The sequence below is a fragment of the Staurois parvus genome, unplaced genomic scaffold, assembly GCF_062004578.1.
Source record: "Staurois parvus isolate SC_StPar_1 unplaced genomic scaffold, SC_StPar_1.0 ptg000652l, whole genome shotgun sequence".
Classification (NCBI taxonomy): Eukaryota; Metazoa; Chordata; class Amphibia; order Anura; family Ranidae; genus Staurois; species Staurois parvus.
Window position 1 is genome coordinate 593,047 of NW_028318448.1, and position 20,875 is coordinate 613,921.

General features: G+C 41.0%; 1 protein-coding gene across 3 annotated transcripts in view; it reads left to right on the forward strand.

The window, feature by feature from the left end:
- Nucleotides 1–20,875, forward strand: part of ZNF451 (zinc finger protein 451) — a 106,957-nt gene that overhangs the window by 20,869 nt on the left and 65,213 nt on the right. For all 3 annotated transcript variants that reach the window (XM_089694120.1, XM_089694117.1, XM_089694118.1), the window contains exons 6-8: nt 6,456–6,606; nt 7,629–7,755; nt 18,715–18,868. In XM_089694120.1, coding sequence (XP_089550246.1) covers nt 6,456–6,606; nt 7,629–7,755; nt 18,715–18,868 — 432 coding nt within the window. The remainder of the gene's footprint in view (nt 1–6,455; nt 6,607–7,628; nt 7,756–18,714; nt 18,869–20,875) is intronic.

Below are 20,875 nucleotides of genomic sequence, written 5' to 3' on the forward strand. Positions count from 1 at the left end.
GTCTCATTGTTGCCCATCTAGTGCACCTGTTAATTTCATTAACACCAAAGCAGCTGAAACTGATTAACAACCCCCTCTGCTACTTAACTGACCAGATCAATACCCCAGGAGTTTGTCTTGATGCTATATTCCTGATTAAAAAGTGTTCCTTTAATTTTTTTGAGCAGTTTACATTTGATTAACTTATATCTAATTATATATCTAGCTATGTTTCTGATAATAGTGTTTAATTCAAAGAAGTCTAATGAATGTGTTATTTGAATTGTGCTATCATGATTTTACTGTACATGTTAGGCTCCATTCACGCTTGTGTGTTTTGTGAACCTGCTAAGACCGTGTGTTGCATTTGCGGTGCCATTCATTGTTAATAGCACCCCAAATGCAGCAAGCCGACTTGTATTTTTCCATGTGCAAAAATGTGGCAAAGCACGTGGTTAAAAAATGCTCATAGCTCAACATGGCAGAAAGCTACTCAAACCACTTTTGCTGTGTGTAGAGCAGCCCATTGAAATAAAAAAAAAATGTGTTTGCAAAAGCCTAGATATGAATGGGGGCTTTTTTTTTTTTTTTTTTAAGAAGTTATGCAAGTAAAAGTCAACAAAGATTGACACATGGATTTTTTTCAAAAGATCTTCTTAACTTCTGGCTGGCATTGAGGTTTGAGTTGACAATTGAGGGCAGCAGAAATAAAGGTTCTGTTTTGAGGGGGATAATTGTTCAGATCAATAACTTTGAGGATTTGATTCACAGCAAGTAACAAGTCCACTGCATTCTGTACTGGAATAAAATATATTTAGTTTTTTGGGGGTTTTTTTGGGGTTTTTTTTAAACCTAAGGTTCTCAGCACATCGAAGGCCTATTTAGCTGCAAAATGAGCTTTTTTTTTTTTTTTTTTTGTTTTTTTTTGTTTTGTTTTTTTGTTTGGTTTAAGACGTATATATGATGTTGAGGTTTTGACGTGCAATTTCGGGGTTATGGCTGCAGCTGGTTGCCATAACCCCGGTTTTAAAAATTTCCTCAGCCACTGCTGTTTACTTCCACGATCCAGCAATTGCAGAGGCTAGGCATAGAGATTAGCTGAGAAAAGATGTGTAACAGTGGGAGGGGGGGGAGAGAGGCCTATGATAAGGTCTCACCCCTTGCTAGTAGGTTTTAATGGTGCCACAGTAACTGGAAAAACGAATGGCGCTGTGAGGCATGTTACCTAAAATGAAAATATACAAAAGTGCAAAAAGTACAACTTTAATAACAAAATGAAAACCACAGTTGTAGTGATATTGCACAGTCACAAAGCTTATAAAACGCATGTAATGCTTAAAACAAACAGGCTTAGTACATATTATTACAAGGCATAACTTTTAATAACATAAGAACCATAGTTGACATATTTGCTCCAAATTAGTGCTTCTATTCTTTCACCAATGCGTTTTGCGAGACAATAGCCTGCTTTCTCGGGGAGGTATAACCTATAAATCTAAAATTATTATGTAAACAAAGCCAAAAATAAGCTTACAGCATATTGAAAGAAAATAACGTTTATAAACAAATATTTACATTTACCCAATGATGGCATCAACGAGTTTATAGAAAGCCAGTAAGAGCCATGAACATTGGATCCACGAGGGAAGGGTCCCTTGATCAGAGGTGAAAAGTTGCACCAAGTGGACAAAACCCCATATCCATATTTAAAGCTGAAAAAGTCAAAACATCCAAATGTTTGTTGTGTCCCAAAGACATACAAACCACACCCCTACTCCCCAAGCAGGTTATATAATCCCAGCTATAATTCAGGACAACAATTTAAGTTTATATAACAAAACTATGGACTGGGTATATCTCAAATGGTCATATATACATACACACAAATGTTATGCATACCATGACAAAAAGTTCCAATGTGAGCAAATGTCTAGGGTATCAATTAGAGCAGGGGTCCTCAAACTATTTAAACAGGTGGCCAGTTCACGGACCTTCACACTGTTTTTGAAACATAAACAAATTCCTATGCACACTGCACATACATTATCCGTAGTGCAAAAAAAATACAATATTTAAAATGCACTGGTCACCACAATGCACTGTACCTGGTGCATGGTGTGCTCTTCTACTCTCGTGTTGGTCCTCTGTCTGGCTGCAGCAGGTGAAATCCGGGGTTTTCAGGCTGCTGCTAGCTGGGTCCTCGCGGTCGAGGACCCAGCGAGCAGTCTAGCTATTTGCTGGCCGGCGACGTGGGTGTTTTTTTTTTTTTTTCAGCTGGTCAGGTAGTCCTCTCCAGAGGCGTAATCATTGATTTGCTGTCTCTACTATCAACCTTTAAATAGCAGACCAAAGAGCGCCAAAATGCCTGCGTCCCGGCCGTAAGGCGCAGCCGCAGCATCGACATACGTGACGTCTGACATCACACTATCACGACCATGTTAAAGAGGTCCATCAGAGAGGACACACCGAGCGTCCGACAACACCCTCCACCTCTGGGGCCAAAAAAAATCGGCCAAGGAACACCGACCACTCGGATCCAATGCAAAAGTGTATGTGTATATATACCACATACAACGAAGTTGCAGAAAAAAAAGCCATGGTTCTTAAATAGCCATCCTCCTATATTGATTGCTTGCCATCTAGCATTGAAAAAGAGAAGAAAAGAAACTATTAATAACCACAACAGTGGTATGTGTCATGAATACACATTAGTAAACTAAGGCAAAAATGGTTTAAAACTCAACAAATCATTCAAAACCAGGGGGCTGTGTGGCAGCCAAATTATGTATCCATCTAGTCCCTTTCTGAAGGATGCAACAATCCAGTCACCACCTCTAGAGTCTAAATGAACTTTTTCAAGGGCAAAGAATCTGACACATTGTGGATTCTTAGAATGATACCATGTACAGTACTATGTCTTCCTATAGGGGATGATATATCTCCCAATTGAATGGCTGACGTGGTCATAGATTCTTTTCTAAAACTTCCATTTGGTTTTGCTAATGTAAAAGCTTCCACAGCTACATGTCCTCATATAAATGACACTTGCAGTTTGGCAGTTAACGTAGTGTTGTGCTTCGTGTAACTCCCCATTCGGCAAAATGTTTTCTGCCCTGGGAAATGTATTGACAGTATACACATCCACCACAGATAAACGTTCCCTTATGGTGACATGGGTCTATCCTTCCTGACCTAAAAAATGGCTTTGTACCAAAGCATCCCTAGAATGTATGTATTCCTACGATACGGAATTTCAGCCTTGTCCCTTACACATGTGGCTACAACAGGATCAGCTTTAAGGAGATGCCAATATTTGTTAACCACTTATACCCCTTCGGGCCCAGGCCAATTTTCAGCTTTCAGCATTGTCGCACTCTGAATGACAATTGCACGGTCATGCAACATTGTACCCATGTAAATTTTTTTTTTTTTTTTTCTTTTTCACACAAATAGAGCTTTCTTTTGGTGGTATTTAATCGCCACTGAGTGTTTTTTTATTTTTTGCACTATAAACAAAAAAGAGCAAAAAAATAAAACGTTTTTTTCTTTGTTTCTATTATAAAATTTTGTAAACAGGTAATTTTTCTCCTTCATTGATGTGTGTTGATGAGGCTGCACTGGTAGACAGCACTGATGAGGTGGTACGGATAGGCTGCAGTAATGAGGTGGCACTGGTGGGCATTGATGAGCCACTGATGATGCTGCACTGATATGCTGCAATGATGGTCCCTGATAGGCAGCACTGACTGATGGCACTGCAGGGCACTGATCATCAGTGCCGATCTCCTCTGTGACGGCTGCCTTTTATCGGCAGTACTTTCCTCACGCTGTGACAGCATGAGAAAAGTACTGCAATAACAGTCAACTGTATTTACTCCATGATCTGCTGTGTCATTGGACACAGCTGATCACATGGTAAAAGGCTGCTGTGATTGGCTTTTTACCTCATCATGTGATAAGCTGTGTCATTCTTCACATGACTGAGCAATTAATATTCCTGGCTATGTTCTCTTTCGGAGAGACAGGACATTTTTTGGACATTTCAAACAAACTTTATAAATTCAGCAATTTGGATGTGGAAAAGAGTGCAGATACAGGTACAACTTATGCAGGAGGATTGGTTTCATTCAAGTATCACTTGAGAACAGTCACTTCACAGGGTCTATGTAGGGTTTACATCTAATGTAAAGAGGTTGTTCTCCCTTTTTAAACAAAGAAAAAAAAAAAAGTGAGCAGCAACACATACTGAGTTTTAAAAAATACACTTACTTGTCCCAGGATCCCAGCATTATCGCCACTTGACCCAGCTCTTCCCCAGTTTTCCGATTCCTGGCAACAGCATGACTGTGGGCAGCTGACTGTGACTCCTAGCAGGTTCACAGCCAGCTGGCCGCTATGCCCATTGAATGATACTTCAGTCTTTTTGACCTGTGACGTCTCCAGTGGAGCAGTGGGGAGAGGAGACTATCAAAAATCAGATACAAAAAAAAAAAAAAAAAAAGATGGCAGAGAAGGGGGAGGGGGGGAGCATAATGATCAAAAGTGCAACTTTCCCTTTTGGATGCAGTAATAAAAATTCCCTCAATGTGAATATTAGTCTTTCTACAGGTGGAATACTCCTTTCAGAACTTTGTGTTCTGTCGCTCAAGCTGCCTAGAGAACAAACCCAGTAATCTGTCAAAACTGTAAAGAAGAAAATATGGCCATTATCTAAATTCCCCATGTTAAAATCTAGTAGAGAACACAGTGACTGCTTGTCAATATGAACTGTGGTTGTAATGCAGAGAGTAAAGCATAGCTTTTTTTATATTTGTGGTGTTTTTTGTTTGCTCAGCAGTTGTAGGTTGTCACACTGGCTGCTATTTAGCAGTGAAGGTGGCTGGACTCACATGTTCTCACCTTGTTATTGACGTGTGTGTAATTGAAGAACTTGTCCTCATGTGCACACAGGTCATTATACAGCACACAGAACTGTCCTCTATCTTCTTGATTCGCAGTGATGGGATGGATCCAGTACCTACACCTTCTTCTCCGCTTCTCTTCTTCCAGCAACACTGCCACAGTGGGCAGGTCAGCTGCTGCAGCAACAATGCATTGACAGCATGATTGCTTACACCATACAACCTCAGAAAAAACAAGGAAGTAAAGAGGAAAGGGAAATAAATGCAGCAGACAAAAGGATTGTGTCACACCATGTATGTGATCTTTTGTCAAAGCTAAAGTTTCACAAGTGTGAATGGAGCCTAAACTGGCAGGGAGGACAGGCAGATGAGCCAGGAAGAAGGGGGCAAGATTGGCTGCCCAGCTACATAGGTAATGCTGTATTGGGAAAAATACAATTTAAAAAAAAAAATTACTATTTATTCTCAATTAAAACCAAAGAAATAAAAATATATGTATCCAAATTTTGCTACCAAATGAAAGCCTTCCTTGCCTTGAATAAACTATTTAAAATCTGTTAGGATGTACTACAAAACATAAACGAGAGAATATGTGGAAAGGAGGCATCACCAAAACAAAAGTCTGTTCTAGACCGTGTTTCATGGTAAACCAATATTGAAGGCGTAACACAAAGAATGATCCCATACACCATTCCCAAACTGCCCTCCCCCTTACCTATATTGCAGGGTGCATCTTTATGCAGATTTTAGGGATATTTTTTTTAATTTCGCATCAGCCAGGTTTGGGAGAATTCCTTCTTGTTCCATCAGCCACTGCAACCAAGGGACGCATTGGCTATCCTTTTTCCGGCTCTGTAGTTTTAAGCTGCACTTCCTTTAGCAAGTCTATACCTTCATATGAACTTAAGGCTGGGAGAAAACATTGCAAGAGCTTGTGCATGGCACCCACGATTGCTGGCGCAGTGCTCTGTAGGCTTCATTACAAAAACTAGTAAATATGCATTGATTTCCTAGGCAGGCAGTCCCATTAATATCTATTGAATGGCAGCAGCTGCACAGAAAACAGCCGCTGCTCCCAATTTGATATTTGTGTGGGTGCGTGTCCTCAAATGCAGACTGTGTACCCTGTGGGTAGATTTCCCATTGCCTCGTCCTGATGATAGAGTAGTATTATGGCCGTTGTCGAACAAAAATTTCATCTTGACGGGTATTATCAGAATAGGTCTTTTCTTCCTCCTCCCTGTTCTGGTTGCCACTTCCAAATGTTGGATTTACCTTCACGTTCTGTCCCAATGACAAAATAGGAGGGTGAATCTTTCCCAGTGGGGACAGAAGACTTTTTTTTTTAAACTAATGTAGGTCTTAGCCTTTCACCACTCTATCCACAGACCTCTAAAAAGCCTTTGGCTGGATTCCTACTTCAGAATCATTGTTCATTGGAGGAGCCATGCTGTGTCCATCCACAATTTTCAGTTATTCCTTTACTCCCTGAGACTTCAGTATGCAACATGAACTTTGCTTCAACTTTCCGCTTCTGTTTGTAGTGTGTGACAAATAAGCATGTTCTTTTTCCAGGTCTTAAGCCAGGTAATGTGAGCTCCAGCCGCAGAACTTTCTCACAGCCAAGGGAAATAGGCCCTATAAACACAGAACCAATCACTTGTCCTGTGATGTACTGTAACAGAAAATTTGACAACCGACAACTGCTGCTTGGTCACCTAAAAAGGTATAATTCTTTTTCTTTGGCCAAAATATCAAAGTATTGTATGTGATTGTTTTGTTTTTTTGTTTTTAAATCTGAGTCGCATCCAGGGGATACCATAGACAAACTTCTGTCTCTTTTTATGTCTAAATATAGGTCAGCTTTTATTTATCGTTTTGGTCTGTGTTATTACTGTAGCCCAGTACATCAAGTAGATCATTGAGCATTATCTTTTGCAGTGCTATCTTTCTTTCAGTTACTCCATCTGCAGTCTTCTTATGTAAAATAGTAATGAACCCTCAGAATTTTTACAAGATGACTGATAACTTACATTTATATAACAAAATATTCTTGCAGACTGTCAGGTAAATGCCGGGGTTTGATAGTGTATAAGTATATATTGTACTAGATCTACCACCCACAGGAATGTTTTTTAAGAGCAGGTCTAAACATTCTGTGAGCTCACTGCAGATGGGCTAGTAGTCTCCTCTGTTCTGCAAGCCAGTAGGGAGCTGGAGGCATCACTTCCTTTGCGCTTATGATTTTTGGTTGGTGCACATTATTTAAATTTCTTGTCTGGCGGAAGACCTACCTGCACAATACAAGTAGTGAAAAATCAATAAATGGGACTGATGGCTGATTATACTGGGAAAGGAAGGAGGTCCATTTACAACTGGGCTAAACAAGCGCATTCGAGGGGAAAGCTCACGAGGGGGGTGGGGGGGTTTAGGGAAGTGATGACTTCAGAAGAAAGGGGGCTGGTGGTTGAATGGGAACTGTGGGGAACAGCTGGACATGGGAGAGTAGTTGATGGTCAAAAAAAGAGGATGATGACTGTAAAATGGGGATGTTTTCCAATTGCTGATAGGTCATAGAGCCTACAGTATATATTAACTGCCCAGTCATGTGGTTTAAAATAAAAATAACTGCAGAAGCCACATTTCTTTGACCTAGGTAGATGAATTTACTCTCTTTATTTGCACCAATTGCTCTTACCAGCTACTGTTGTGTTTTTTGTTTTTTTGCTTTTTTTTTACCTTTTTTAGGTTTGATCACTCCCCTTGTGATCCAACTATATCTCTTCATGGAGTGAGTGATAGCTCATACGTTTGTCTTGTGTGTCAGGATCGATTTGTAACCACCAAAGAATACACTTCTCATTTGGCTGCAAAGGTAAGAAAAAAAACCAAAACGATTCCACAGTAAGTGGTAACCCTTATCTTACAAGACAACCCATTCAGATTAAAACAGAAATGAGAGGCAAAATGTGTGTTTGTGTGTGTGTGTATGTATATATATTCTATACATATGTGTATACACACACATACTATATTGCCAAAAGTATTGGGACACCCCTCCAAATCATTGGATTCACGTGTTCCAATCACCTCCATGGCCACAGGTGTATAAAATCAAGCATCTAGGCATGCAGACTGATTCTACAAACATCTGTGAAAGAATGGATCACTCTCATGAGCTCAGTGATTTCAAGCGTGGTACCATGATAGGTTGCCACCTGTGCAGTAAGTCCATACGTGATATTTCTTTGCTACTAAATATTCCACGATCAGCTATTAGTGATAATATAATAAAGTGGAAGCAACTGGGAACAGCAACTCTGCTATGAAGTGGTAGGCCACATAAAATGACAGAGCAGGTTCAGCGTATTTTAAGGCACACAGTGTTCAGAAGTTGCCAACTGTCTGCAGAATCAATAGCTAAAGACCTCCAAACTTCATGTGGTCTTCAGATTAGCACAACATCCGTGCGTAGAGAGCTTCATGGAATGGGTTTCCATGGCCGAGCAGCTGCTTCTAAGCCTTACATCACGAAGTGCAATGAAATGCGTTGGTGCAGTGGTGTAAAGCACACCGCCACTGGACTGTAGAGCAGTATAGATATGTTCTCTGGAGTAACAAATCATGCTTCACTGTCTGGCAATTCAATGGACATGTCTGGGTTTGGTGGTTTTCAGGGGAACTGTAGTTGCCTGACTGCATTGTGCTAATTGTAAAGTTTGGAGGAGGGGAGATTATGGTGTGGGGTTGTTTTTCAGGGGTTGTGCTTGGCCCCTCCAGTGAAGGGAGCTTTTAGAGATTCAGCATACCAAGACATTTTGGACAATTTTTTGCTCACAACTTTGTGGGAACAGTTTGAGGATGGCCCCTTCCTGTTCCAACATGACTGCACACCAGTGCACAAAGCAAGGTCCATAAAGACATGGATGACCGAGTTTGGGGTGGAGGAACTTGACTGCCCTGAACAGAGTCCCAACCTCAACCTGATAGAACACCTTTTGGGATGAATTAGAGCTGAGACTGTAACCCAGGCCTTCTCATCCGACATAAGTGCCTGACCTCACAAATGCGCTTCTGGGAGGATGGTCAAACGTTCCTATAGACACACTCCTAAACCTTGTGGACAGCCTTCCCAGACCAGTTGAAGCTGTTAGTTGCAAAGGGTGGGTCGACTCTATATTGAACCCTATGGACTAAGATTGGGATGCCATTAAAGTTCATGTGTGTTTAAAGGCAGGCGTCCCAATACTTTTGGCAGTATAATGTATGTGTGTATATACAGTTAGGTCCATATATATTTGGACACAGGCACAATTTTCATACTTTTGGGTCTTTATGCCACCAGAATAAATTAAAATGAAACAATCCAAATGAATTTGAAGTGCAGATTTTCAACTTTAATTCAAGTAGTTGAACATAAATATCAAGTACAAATTTTAGAATCTGAAACCATTTTTATACACAGTCCCTCCATTTTCAGGAGCTCAAATGTAATTTGGATAAATGAATATAATCCTAAATAAAATGTTCATTTTTTAATATTTTGTTGAGAATCCTTTACTGGCAATGACTGCCTGAAGTCTGGAACCCATGGGCATAAAGACTAGGTTTCCTCCTTTCTGATGCTTTGCTAGGCTCTAACTGCAGCTGTCTTCAGTTGTTCTTGGTGAATCTTTCTGCCTTTTTAGTTTTGCCTTCAGCAAGTGAAATGCATGCTGAATTGGGTTGAGTTCAAGTGGATGACTCAGCCAATGCAAAATATTCCACTTCTTTTCCTTCAAAAGCTCCTGGGTTGCTTTTGCATCATTGTCTATCTGTATTGTGAAGAGCTGTCCAATCAACTTTGCTGCATTTGGCTATATCTGGGCTGCAAGTACATCTCTAAACACTGCAGAATTCATCCGGCTGCTTGTCTTCTGTCACATAATCAATAAACGCCAATAACCCAGTGCCACTGGAAGCATTGCATGCCCTTGCCATCACACTGCCTCCACCATGTTTTACAGATGACGTTGTGTGCTTTGTGTCATGAGCTGCTCCAAGCCTTTTCCACACTTTTTTCTTCCCATCATTCTGTTTCATCTGTCTTAAGAATGCTTTTCCAGAACTGGTCTGGCTTTTTTAGATGTTTTTTTTTTGGCAAAGTCTAATCTGGCTTTTCTATTCTTCAGGCTTATAAATGGTTTGCACCTTGTGGTGAACCCTCTGTATTTGCTGTCATGAACTCTTCTCTTGATTGTAAACTTTGACAATGATACTCCCACCTCCTGAAGAGTGTTCTTCACTGGTCTGGATGCTGTGAATGGGTCATTCACCACTGTTGTCTTCCGTGGACGTCCATGCCTTTTTATGTTGCTGAGCTCACAAGCGCATTCTTCTTTCCTCAGAATGCACCAAACTGTTGATTTGGCCACTCCTAATGTTGCTGCTACTGTATGTCACTGATGGATTTTTCTTTTTTGAAGCCTTACAATGGTCTGTTTCACTTGCATGGACAGCTCGATCGAAGATGTGATGTAGGTTCACAGCAATAGATTCCAAATGCAAATACCACACTTAGAATCAACTCCAGACCTTTTTATCTGCTTAATTGATTTAGAAATAATGGAGTAGCCCACACCTGGCCATGAAACAGCTTTTGATTCAATTGTCCAATTACTTTTGGTCCCTTGAAAAAGGGAGATGGCTACTCTTAAAAGCTTTAATTCCTGAACCCTTCCTCCAATTTGGATGTACATAACCTCAAATTAAACTTGCACTTGCAGCCCATATCCATTATATAACTATAGTTTGAATAGGTTTTGGTAAATTACTTGAAAAAAAACCTAAAATTGTGCCTGAGTCCAAATATATATGGACCTAACTGTATACATACATATACTGTATACACACAATTTTTATAACTGATCACATAAGCTCTTCTCCGCTGCATAAGAGGCTTAGAGAACTGGGGATGTAGAAACAGAAGAATGCTGATTTTCACAGTAAATGGCTGTGCAAGGGGTGTGTCAGCACAGTTCTGATCATTGGAAGACATGCAGACTGTTCTTTCAGCACAGCCAGAAAACTGACTACACTGGGATGAATGTGCTCTCACGCCTAGAGTGGGAAGTATGAAATAGGAAAGCCAAGGGACTAGCTGAAACACCAGGGATTTCAAACAAAGGAAGCAATGTGAAGAAAACGGGATGCTTTTTTTAGTACACATTCATGGTACAACAGACACATATGAGGAATATAAAATGTTGAGGTAACAGTCTTTAGTTCTACCAAATAAAGTACTTATATTCTTTTTAGTCTGGCTTTGTTGTGATTTGATGGTGAGCTCTGAGCCAGTGGAGCCACTGACCCTGTGGTTTATAGCCAGTATGTCGGAAGTGGGGAGAGGGGTTTAAGGGAGGTGTGCATGGAGCCGCTTTATGTATGCTGATATGCATGTACTGGCAATGCGTTCAAGGAAGATTAAGGTTTTGTATGCCTGATATGTCTTTAAACTGGTTATTGTTTAGCAGAAACTATGACTGACTTAAAGCTGAACTGCAGGTTTCTTGTGACTTGAAATAGTTTTTTGGACCCAGCTGCTCAGCCATTCACAGGAAGCCTTATGTTTCATAAATGAATGCAAGGCTTCCGTAGATTGACTGAGTAGGAAATTGTGATGTCATCTGCTCACCTCTTCACCTAAGTCAATGATGTATTCATAAATCATAAGGCTTCCTGTGAATGGCTGAGCAGCACTCAGACCAACTCTATTTTGTTCCGAGAATAAGATGGCAAGCCCCTGTCCCATTGCTAGATCAGTGTTCTCAAAAAACAAAAACTGGGTTATGACCTAGGCACCACCACCCTCATGCCAGGAACTTCAGAGTTCAGTAAGCAAAAATACGTTTATTAAATGCCAAAGATGTAGCAAAATTCATCGCCATTATTGATTTTTTTTTTTTTTTTTGTTATGAATTTTGATAATTCGTTTGTATTTAATAAATATATTTTTTGTTTACAGAACTTTGAAGTACATGCTACATGGTGTTTTATATGAGTTGTTACCAGGGGCGGACTGACAACTCATGGGGCCCCCGGGCAATAGGTGATCATGGGGGCCTCTGTGTCCTTGCCCAAACTAAAAAAAAGCCTATGAAAAAGGTACCAGGGGCATCTCATGGGGCCCCTTACTGACCCCGGGCCCTCGGGCAGTGCCCGAGTTTCCAAATGGTGAGTCTGCCCCTGGTTGTTTCTTTAGGGTGGTGGTGGTATCTATGCCAGTCTTTTGTATTTTGATGAGCTATTTAGGAACCACTAAGACCACATTACAAGTTAGCAAGTTGGCAGAATTATGCATTTATCTCTGGATAATCCCTATTATAGATCACAGTGTTGTATACTAAATCTAGCTTATGCTACACACAGTTTATACAGCACTCCCAGCCGGTGAATTTATCAGTGAAGCATGTAGTTCGTTTGGACTAGCTTGGTGCAAACTATTTAACCCCTTCCCGCCAACGCCTCCCAGCCTTTTTAGAGGTTCTAAATGCTGGGAGGCGGACATTCCAATCATGTGACTGCTGTGATTGGCAGTCACACTGATCACATGATTGGAAAGCGCCCAATCACTAGTATGCATCGATAGCTTTCCAGTCCCCACCAGTAACTGTGCTGGGAGTACACAGGGCGTGTGCTCTAAGCACAGAAAACTGTTTACATAGGGCTGCATATATAGTGGATATAAAAAGTCTACACACCTCTGTTAATATGTCCAGGTTTCTGTGATGTACAAAAATGAGACCGTTAAATAATTTCAGAACTTTTTCCACATTTTAATGTGGCCTATAAACTGTACAACTCAATTGAAAAACAAACTGAAATCTTTTGGAGGGGGTAAGTAAACATAAAAAACTTAAATAATGCGGTTGCATAAGTGTGCACACCCTTTTATAACTGGGGATGTAGCTGTGTTCGGAATTAAGCAATCACATTAAAAATCATGTTAAATAGGAGTCAGTACACACCTGCCATCATTTAAAGTGCTTCTAATTAACCCCAAATAAAGTTCAGCTGTTCTAGTAGGTCTTTCCTGAGATTTTCTTAGTCGCATCCTACAACAAAAGCCATGGTCCATAGAGAGCTTCCAAAGCATCAGAGGGATCTCATTGTTAAACGGTATCAGTCAGGAGAAGGGTACAAAAGAATTTCCAAGACATTAGGTATATCATGGAACACAGCGAGTACAGTTGTCATCAAGTGGAGAAAATATGGCGCAACAGCGACATTACCAAGAACTGGACTTCCCTCCAAAATTGATGAAAAGACCAGAAGAAAACTGGTCTGGTAGGCTGCCAAGAGGCAACATTAAAGGAGCTGCAGGAATATCTGCAAGTACTGGCTGTGTGATACATGTGACAACAATCTCTCATATTCTTCATATGTCTGGGCTATGGGGTAGAGTGGCAAGACAGAAGCCTTTTCTTACGAAGAAAAACAGCCAAGCCCGGCTAAATTTTGCGAAAAAACATCTGAAGTCTCCCAAAAGCATGTGTGAAAAAATGTTTATGGTCTGATGAAACCAAGGTTGAACTTTTTGGCCATAATTCCAAAAGATATGTTTGGTGTAAAAACAACACTGCACATCACCAAAAGAATACCATACCCACAGTAAAGTATGGTGGTGGCAGCATCATGCTTTGGGGCTGTTTTTCTTCAGCTACAACTGGGGCCTTCATCAAGGTAGAGGGAATTGTGAACAGGTCCAAATACCAGTCAATATTGGCACAAAACCTTCAGGCTTCTGCCAGAAAGCTCAAAATGAAGAGGAACTTCATCTTTCAGCATGACAATGACCCAAAGCATACAGTGAAGGAAAGAAGTATTTGATCCCCTGCTGATTTTGAATGTTTGTCCACTCACAAAGAGATCAGTCTAAAAATCGAATGGTAGGTGTATTGTAACACAGAGACAGAATAGCAGCAAAAAATTCAAAAGAAATGCAGGATTAACAAATTATGCACTGATTTGCATGTCCATAAGGGAAATAAGTATTTGATCCCCTATCATTCTGCAGGATTTCTGGCTACCAGGTGTCTTTCATACAGGTAACAAGCTGAGATTAGAAGCAGTCTCTTAAAGGGAGTGCTGCTAATCTCTTTTTGTTACCTGTATAAGACACCTGTCCACAGGAGCTATCAAACAATCAGATTCGAAACTCTCCATGGCAAAGACCAAAGAGTTGTCCAAGGATGTCAGGGACAAGATTGTAGACTTTTACAAGGCTGGACTGGGCTACCAAACTATCGCCAAGCAGCTTGGTGAGAAGGTGACAACAGTTGGTGCAATCATTCCCAAATGGAAGAAACACAAAACTGTCAGTCTCCCTAGGTCTTGTGCACCATGCAAGATTTCACCTCGTGGAGTGTCAATGATGAGAACAGTGAGGAATCATCCCAGAACTATACGTGAGGATCTTGTCCATGATCTCCAGGCAGCTGGGACCACAGTCACCAAGAAAACAATTGGTAACACACTACGCCGACAAGGATTGAAATCCTGCAGTGCCGAAAGGTCCCTCTGCTCAAGAGAGCACATGTCCAGGCCCATCTGCATCATTCAGATGTTCAATGGCAAACTTCAGAGGACGACTGGTTGAAAATGTTGTTGTCAGATGAGACCAAAATCGAGCTCTGTGGCATCAACTCGCTGTGTTTAGAGGAGGAGGAATGCTGCCTATGATCCCAAGAACACCATCCCAACTGTCAAATATGGTGGTGGAAACATTCTGCTTTGGGGGTGTTTTTCTGCTAAGGGGACAGGACAACTGCATCACATCAAAGGGACAATGGACGGGGCAATGTACTGTCAAATCGTGAGTAAGAACCTTCTTCCCTTAGCCAGGGCATTGAAAATGGGTCGTGAGTAGGTGTTCCACATAACAATGACCCAAAATACACAGCCAAGGCAACAAAGGAGTGGCTCAAGAAGAAGCACATTAAGGTCCTGGAGTGGCCTAGCCAGTCTCCAGACCTTAATCCGATTTAAAACCTGTGGAAGGAGCTGAAAGTTCGAGTTGCCAAATGTCAGCCACCAAACCTTAATGACTTGGAGAGGATCTGCCAAGAGGAGCGGGCCAAAATCCCTCCTGAGATGTGTGCAAACCTGGTGGCCAAGTACAGGAAACGTCTGACCTCTGTGATTGCCAATAAGGGATTTACCACCAAGTACTAAGTCATGTTTTGTGAAGGGGATCAAATACTCATTTCCCTCATGAACATGCAAATCAGTGCATAATTTGTTAGACATGCATTTCTTTTGAATTTTTTGTTGCTATCGTGTCTCAGTGTTACAATACACCTACCATTCGATTTTTAGACTGATCATTTCTTTGTGAGGAAAACATTCAAAATCAGCAGAGGATCAAATACTTATTTCCTTCACTATACATTATTATTATTATTATTATTATACAGTATTTATAAAGCGCCAATAGTTCGCTCAGCGCTGTACATTACAAAGGGAGACAGAACATGTGACAGAACAATACCAATACAATGCAAAACATGAGGGGATCAAGGGCCCTGCTCTTTCGAGCTTACAATCTAGGAGGGAGGGGGTGGTGGCACAGGAGGAGATAGCTGTGGGGGATGGAGTGGTAGGAAGAGTGGAGGAGGGAGGCAAGTTAGCAGGGGGTGGGATAGGCTTCCCTGAAGAGATGGGTTTTCAGGGTGCGCCTAAAGGAGAGGAGAGTAGGTGATAATCTGATGGGTTGGGGCAGGGAGTTCCAGAGGATGGGTGACACCCTGGAGAAGTCCTGGAGGCGGGCATGGGAGGAGGAGACCAGGGAACTAGAGAGAAGGAGGTCTTGTGAGGACCGGAGTGTGCGTGCTGGGCGGTACTTGGATATTAGGTCAGTGATGTAGTTCGGGGCAGTATGGTGGACAGCTTTGTACGTCAGCGTTAGGATTTTGAATTTGATCCGTTGCGCAATCGGAAGCCAGTGGAGGGATTGGCAGAGGGGGGTGGCGGAGACAGAGCGGTTGGAAAGGTGAATGAGTCTGGCAGCCGTGTTCAGGATGGACTGAAGAGGGGATAGCCAGCGGCGAGGCAGGCCAGTGAGGAGGGAGTTGCAGTAGTCGAGTCGTGATATGATGAGGGAGTGGATGAGCTGTTTAGTGGTTTCTGGGGTTAGGAACGTGCGGATTTTGGCGATGTTGCGGAGGTGGAGTCTGCACGAGTTTGTTAAAGATTGGACTTGGGGCTGGAAGGATAGGTTGGAGTCCAGAATGACACCCAGTACTCTGGCCTGCAGGGCGGGTTTGATGGTAGCGTTGTTGGATGTGACGGAGAAATCAATGGGGGGTGGTGTCCGGGCTGGGGGGAAGACAAGAAACTCGGTTTTGGAGAGGTTCAATTTAAGGAAGTGGAGCGACATCCAGTCTGATATGTCGCTCAGTAGGTGTGTGATTCGGGCTGAGACCAAGGGGGTGAGGTGGGGGGTTGAGAGATAGATTTGTGTGTCGTCGGCATAGAGGTGGTAGTTGAAGCCGTGAGAGTGTATGAGTTGACCAAGGGAGGAGGTATAGATGGAGAAGAGAAGGGGCCCGAGGACAGAGCCTTGAGGGACCCCAACAGAGAGGGGGAGTGAGGGGGAGGTGGTAGCATTATAGGTAACGCTGAAAGAGCGTTGTGACAGGTAGGATGAGATCCAGGAGAGAGCAGAATCTCTGAGGCCGAGGGAGTGTAGTTTTTTGAGGAGGAGGGGGTGGTCGACTGTGTCGAAGGCCGCAGAGAGGTCAAGGAGTAGGAGCACTGAATAGTGTCCATTAGCTTTGGCGGTTAGCAGGTCATTGGAGAGTTTGATACATCCAAATCAACAAAGGAATGGCTTCATCAGAAGAAGATTAAAGTTTTGGAATGGCCCAGCCAGAGCCCGGACCTGAATCTGATGTGAAAATGTGTGGGTGATCTGAAAAAGGCTGTGCACAGGAAATGCCCTCTAAATCTTACAGATTTGGAGTGCATTTGGAAGGAAGAGTGGGCATATATTGCCAAGTCCAGATGTAAACTCATACCCAAAAAGACTGAGTGCTGTAATAAAATCAAAAGGTGCTGCAACAAAGTAGTTTAAAGGTGTGCACACTTATGCAACCATATTTTAGTTTATTTTTACTTCCCTTCCTAAAATATTTCAGTTTGTTGTTAAACCGTGTATAGGTTACATTAAAAGGAGGAGAAAGTTCTGAAATGATTTTTATCTTTGTCTCATTTTTTACATCACAGAAACCTGACATTTTAACAGATGTGTAGACTTTTTATATCCACTGTATGAGGTCACTTGGCGTCAAGACCCACTTGCCAAGAGACACAAACAATAATCAAGACCAGTGGATCAAAGACAGACAGAAAAAAGAAATATAGAGAAGGAAAAAAGAAAACAAACAATGGATGAGAACAGGATGAAAAACAAGGGCTAAAAAGGAAAAGAAGAAAGAGAGAGGAGAAAAGAAGGAAACAAAAAAGGGGGCGGGGGGGAGAGGGAAAATGAAGGGTGAAATAAGGAAATCTAAAAACAAATACAAAAATTAAAAGAAAAATTAATAAATAAAAACAGAAAAAAGTGAACAAATGAAAAAATAAAAATTTTAAGATATGTGAAAATGAAAGGAAAGCAAAAAAAATAAAATGAGAATACAAGTAAAAGGAAAAAACAAGAGAAGAGGGAAAAAAAGGGGGGGACCAAAGAAAAAAATATATGTAGGAGCAGGGATTTCTCACCCAACCACTACCATGACCCTAACAATGTGTGAAGGATTAGGAGGGGTCAAGAGTGCTTATATTTTTATTCATTAATTTAGTCATTTCCCCCACCCTTTTTTTTTTTTTTTTTTTTTTCTCTTTTGCCTCCATTCTCAATTTTTTTTTTTTTTTGGGTGGGGTGTTTTTTTTATTTTCAGTTTTCTTGACTTTTTTTTGTGTTTTGGGGTTTCTTCATTTCTTCACTTATTTTCATTCTTTTTCTGTTTTTTGTTTTTTCTGTTTTTGTTTTTTTTCAATTGTTTATTTTTCCTTTTTCATATTTCTTTCTGTCCATTTTATTTTTTGTTTGTCTTTCTATTCCCTGTTCTTGATTATTGTTAGTGTACTGTTTCTTTACATCCTTTCCCCATGTTCTGTGGACACTCCGCCCCTCACTTCTGACAGTATGAGTTTGTTTACATCTGGCATCTGATCTCGGCAGCCCAGTCGACCAATGTTTACTGTTGCCTGGATACAGGCAGCTGCCGTAATCCCTTCCTGATTGGATTTAAGGCAGGTTGCCTGGCAATTGAGATGCTAGACCATACTGGCTCTTGCTAACTGATCAGGCACATCTGTTAGATATGCCCGATCAATTTGCCGTGTGTGTGTGTGTGTGGGGGCCTCCCCCCCGACATCATATGACATCAGGTATGTCACTTTTTTTTTCTTCTTGCACTCTGATTGGTGGAGAGCTCTTTAAATACTTTTGCACTATTGTACACATCACATGCTTGATGAAGGGGTCCTGCGTGGCTCAGAAACTTTGCACCATGTCCTCTGTGATGTGATCATTCTTCATTAAAGATTTTGGATGCTATTTGATGATCCATGGTGTGCTAGCGAATATGTGCATTTAGGCACAAATTGGTGTACAGCGTTTTCTATGTACACTTTTTTTTGTTGTTACCCAGGTTAGTTGTCACTTAATATCTGTATGTGCATATATAAATTTATTTGCACTGTTATTACTTTGGTCAGACCTATGCAAGTGCTTATATATTATTACTTCTCATTTATCTGTATTTACATTAATTTTTTTGCTTTATTTTAGATAAATTTGGATGATGGCCATCAGCAAACTCTTCCTCCATCAGTTATCCAGTGTTTTGCTTGTCCTAGATGTTTTCTTCTTTTTAACCAAAGAGATGAATGTCTGAAGCACATGTCTGCAAACAATCACTTTGTGCAAAGCATCACAGCTAGTGGTATGTATGTTGAACATCATGTTTATGTTGAACATTTGGTGTCCTTTTTTTTTTTTTTTTTTATTTCTTTGCCATGTATTTCAGTATGTGGTTTACAGTCTTGCTGTACCTGCTATATTTATTTGGACTTGACAAACTGTATGAACAGTACTCTGTAATGTTAAGAAAAAAATGAGGAAAACAATACATATAACATCGTTCGTACTTAGTGAACAATTGTCTTGTATCTCTAAAGGTTATCATTTATACAGGTCATGATAAAGCCAGTAGGTAGCTATAGCTAGTGGGACATATTCAACTGGACTTGTTCTGTAATGTTGAAGTTGTTTAAAAGCTCATCCAGGAATGTCAGGAACCGCAGCATTTATATCCTCACAGGTAGCTCAGAAACTTTAGAATTTCTGAACACTGGCTTTAAAAAAATTGCCAGTGCTCTTGGGGAAAAAAAATCTAATTTTGACCATTTTTTGCATTAGCATTAAGCTTCTTTAGATGTGTGTAGCATTTTGTTTGTGTTTTTTTTTGCCAGAAAACTGCTCTCAAAAATGCACAACAGGGGGGTTTCTTTTTTCTGCCTCTAAAGGTCCTACTGTGCATGGAAACATAGGATAACATCAGCACCTTAAAGAAAGGAGAAACATTTGCGTATAGATATAAAAAAAATCATAAGTACCCTTCTTTTTTTTTTTTTTTTTTTTTTTTTGTTTAGAAGTGATCACATACCCCTTATGTTCTCAGCTGCATAAGGAGCTCAGAGAGCTGGTGGAGGAGAAGCGTTAAAGCGGGGGCCTCAGGTTTTTTTTTTTTTTTTTTTTTTTCCAAGACAATGGTACTGCCTTACATGCATAAAACAAGGAATAGTGAGGAGCGTTCTTTGTGCCCTAAAACTGCTACCTCCTCCACCAACCCTTGTAGGCAGACTGAGATAGTAATAGGAATTTGGAGAGCCATCTTTTTCATTAAGAGTAAGTGTCACCCCTTTCCTCAGCCAAGATTTCTGAACTTCCTGACAATGCCAGAAAATGTAGTCTAGATCTTTGGAGAATGTACAATGCCAACATTCCTCTGAGCAGGAAATTATATGTGTTAGACAATTTAGCTGGTGTATACTAGATTTTGTGTAAGAGTTTGATCTGGATGAGGAGGTCTGTAGTCGACACCAGTTTTTTAAAAGGGTAGTCCCACATGTTTTCCCAGTCATCCCCCTGGAAATTTGGAATTCGAGACATCCACTGTGCTTCAGATTTTTCAAGAGCTCTCGGCCTCGCAGTGAACAGCTCCTTAAACACTTCAGACAATGTTTTTACCATTTAGTCAGAACAAAGCAGCTGTTACAAGTAGGAGTACCAAGTGTTTAGCATGGCATTACCAAACTGTGACACACATGCAGGTAAACTGTAAATGGCAAAAAAAAGTACCAGTTTGGGAGTTGAAATTTAGATTTTAATCCATCAACGGTAAGGAGTTTCCTTGCCACAACTACATCTTTGATTTGTTTGACCCCTTCTGCAGCCCAGAGCATGGGGTCCAGCACTTCACAAAAATGAAGAAACACAGGGTTGAACCATAATGGAGAAGAATGCCACCCCTTCTGATTGTGTAATAACCTCACAACAGGATATAGGAATTTTACACGAAGACCTTCATAAAATAGAAGGTGGGCCGGTACATGGCAAATAAGGCTCAATGTAGGAAAATGTAAAGTATGGACTTGTGGGGAAAAATTTTGAATTCAAGTTATCTGCTAGAGAGAGCACCTCCTAGGGGAATTGAGGATGGAAAAGGATCTGAGAGTCCTGGTAGAGACAGACTCATCAATAGCATGCAATGCTAAGCTGCAGCAAGCAAGACCAGGAGGCTATTGGCATGCATTAAAAAAAAAGTATTTTTAAAATCTGGTTCGGCCACATCTTGAGTGTGCTATCCAGTTCTGGTCACCAGTCCTCAGGATGTGCTGGAACTGGAGAGAGTCCAGAGAAGGGCAACAAAGTCTTTTGGGCTGGGAAA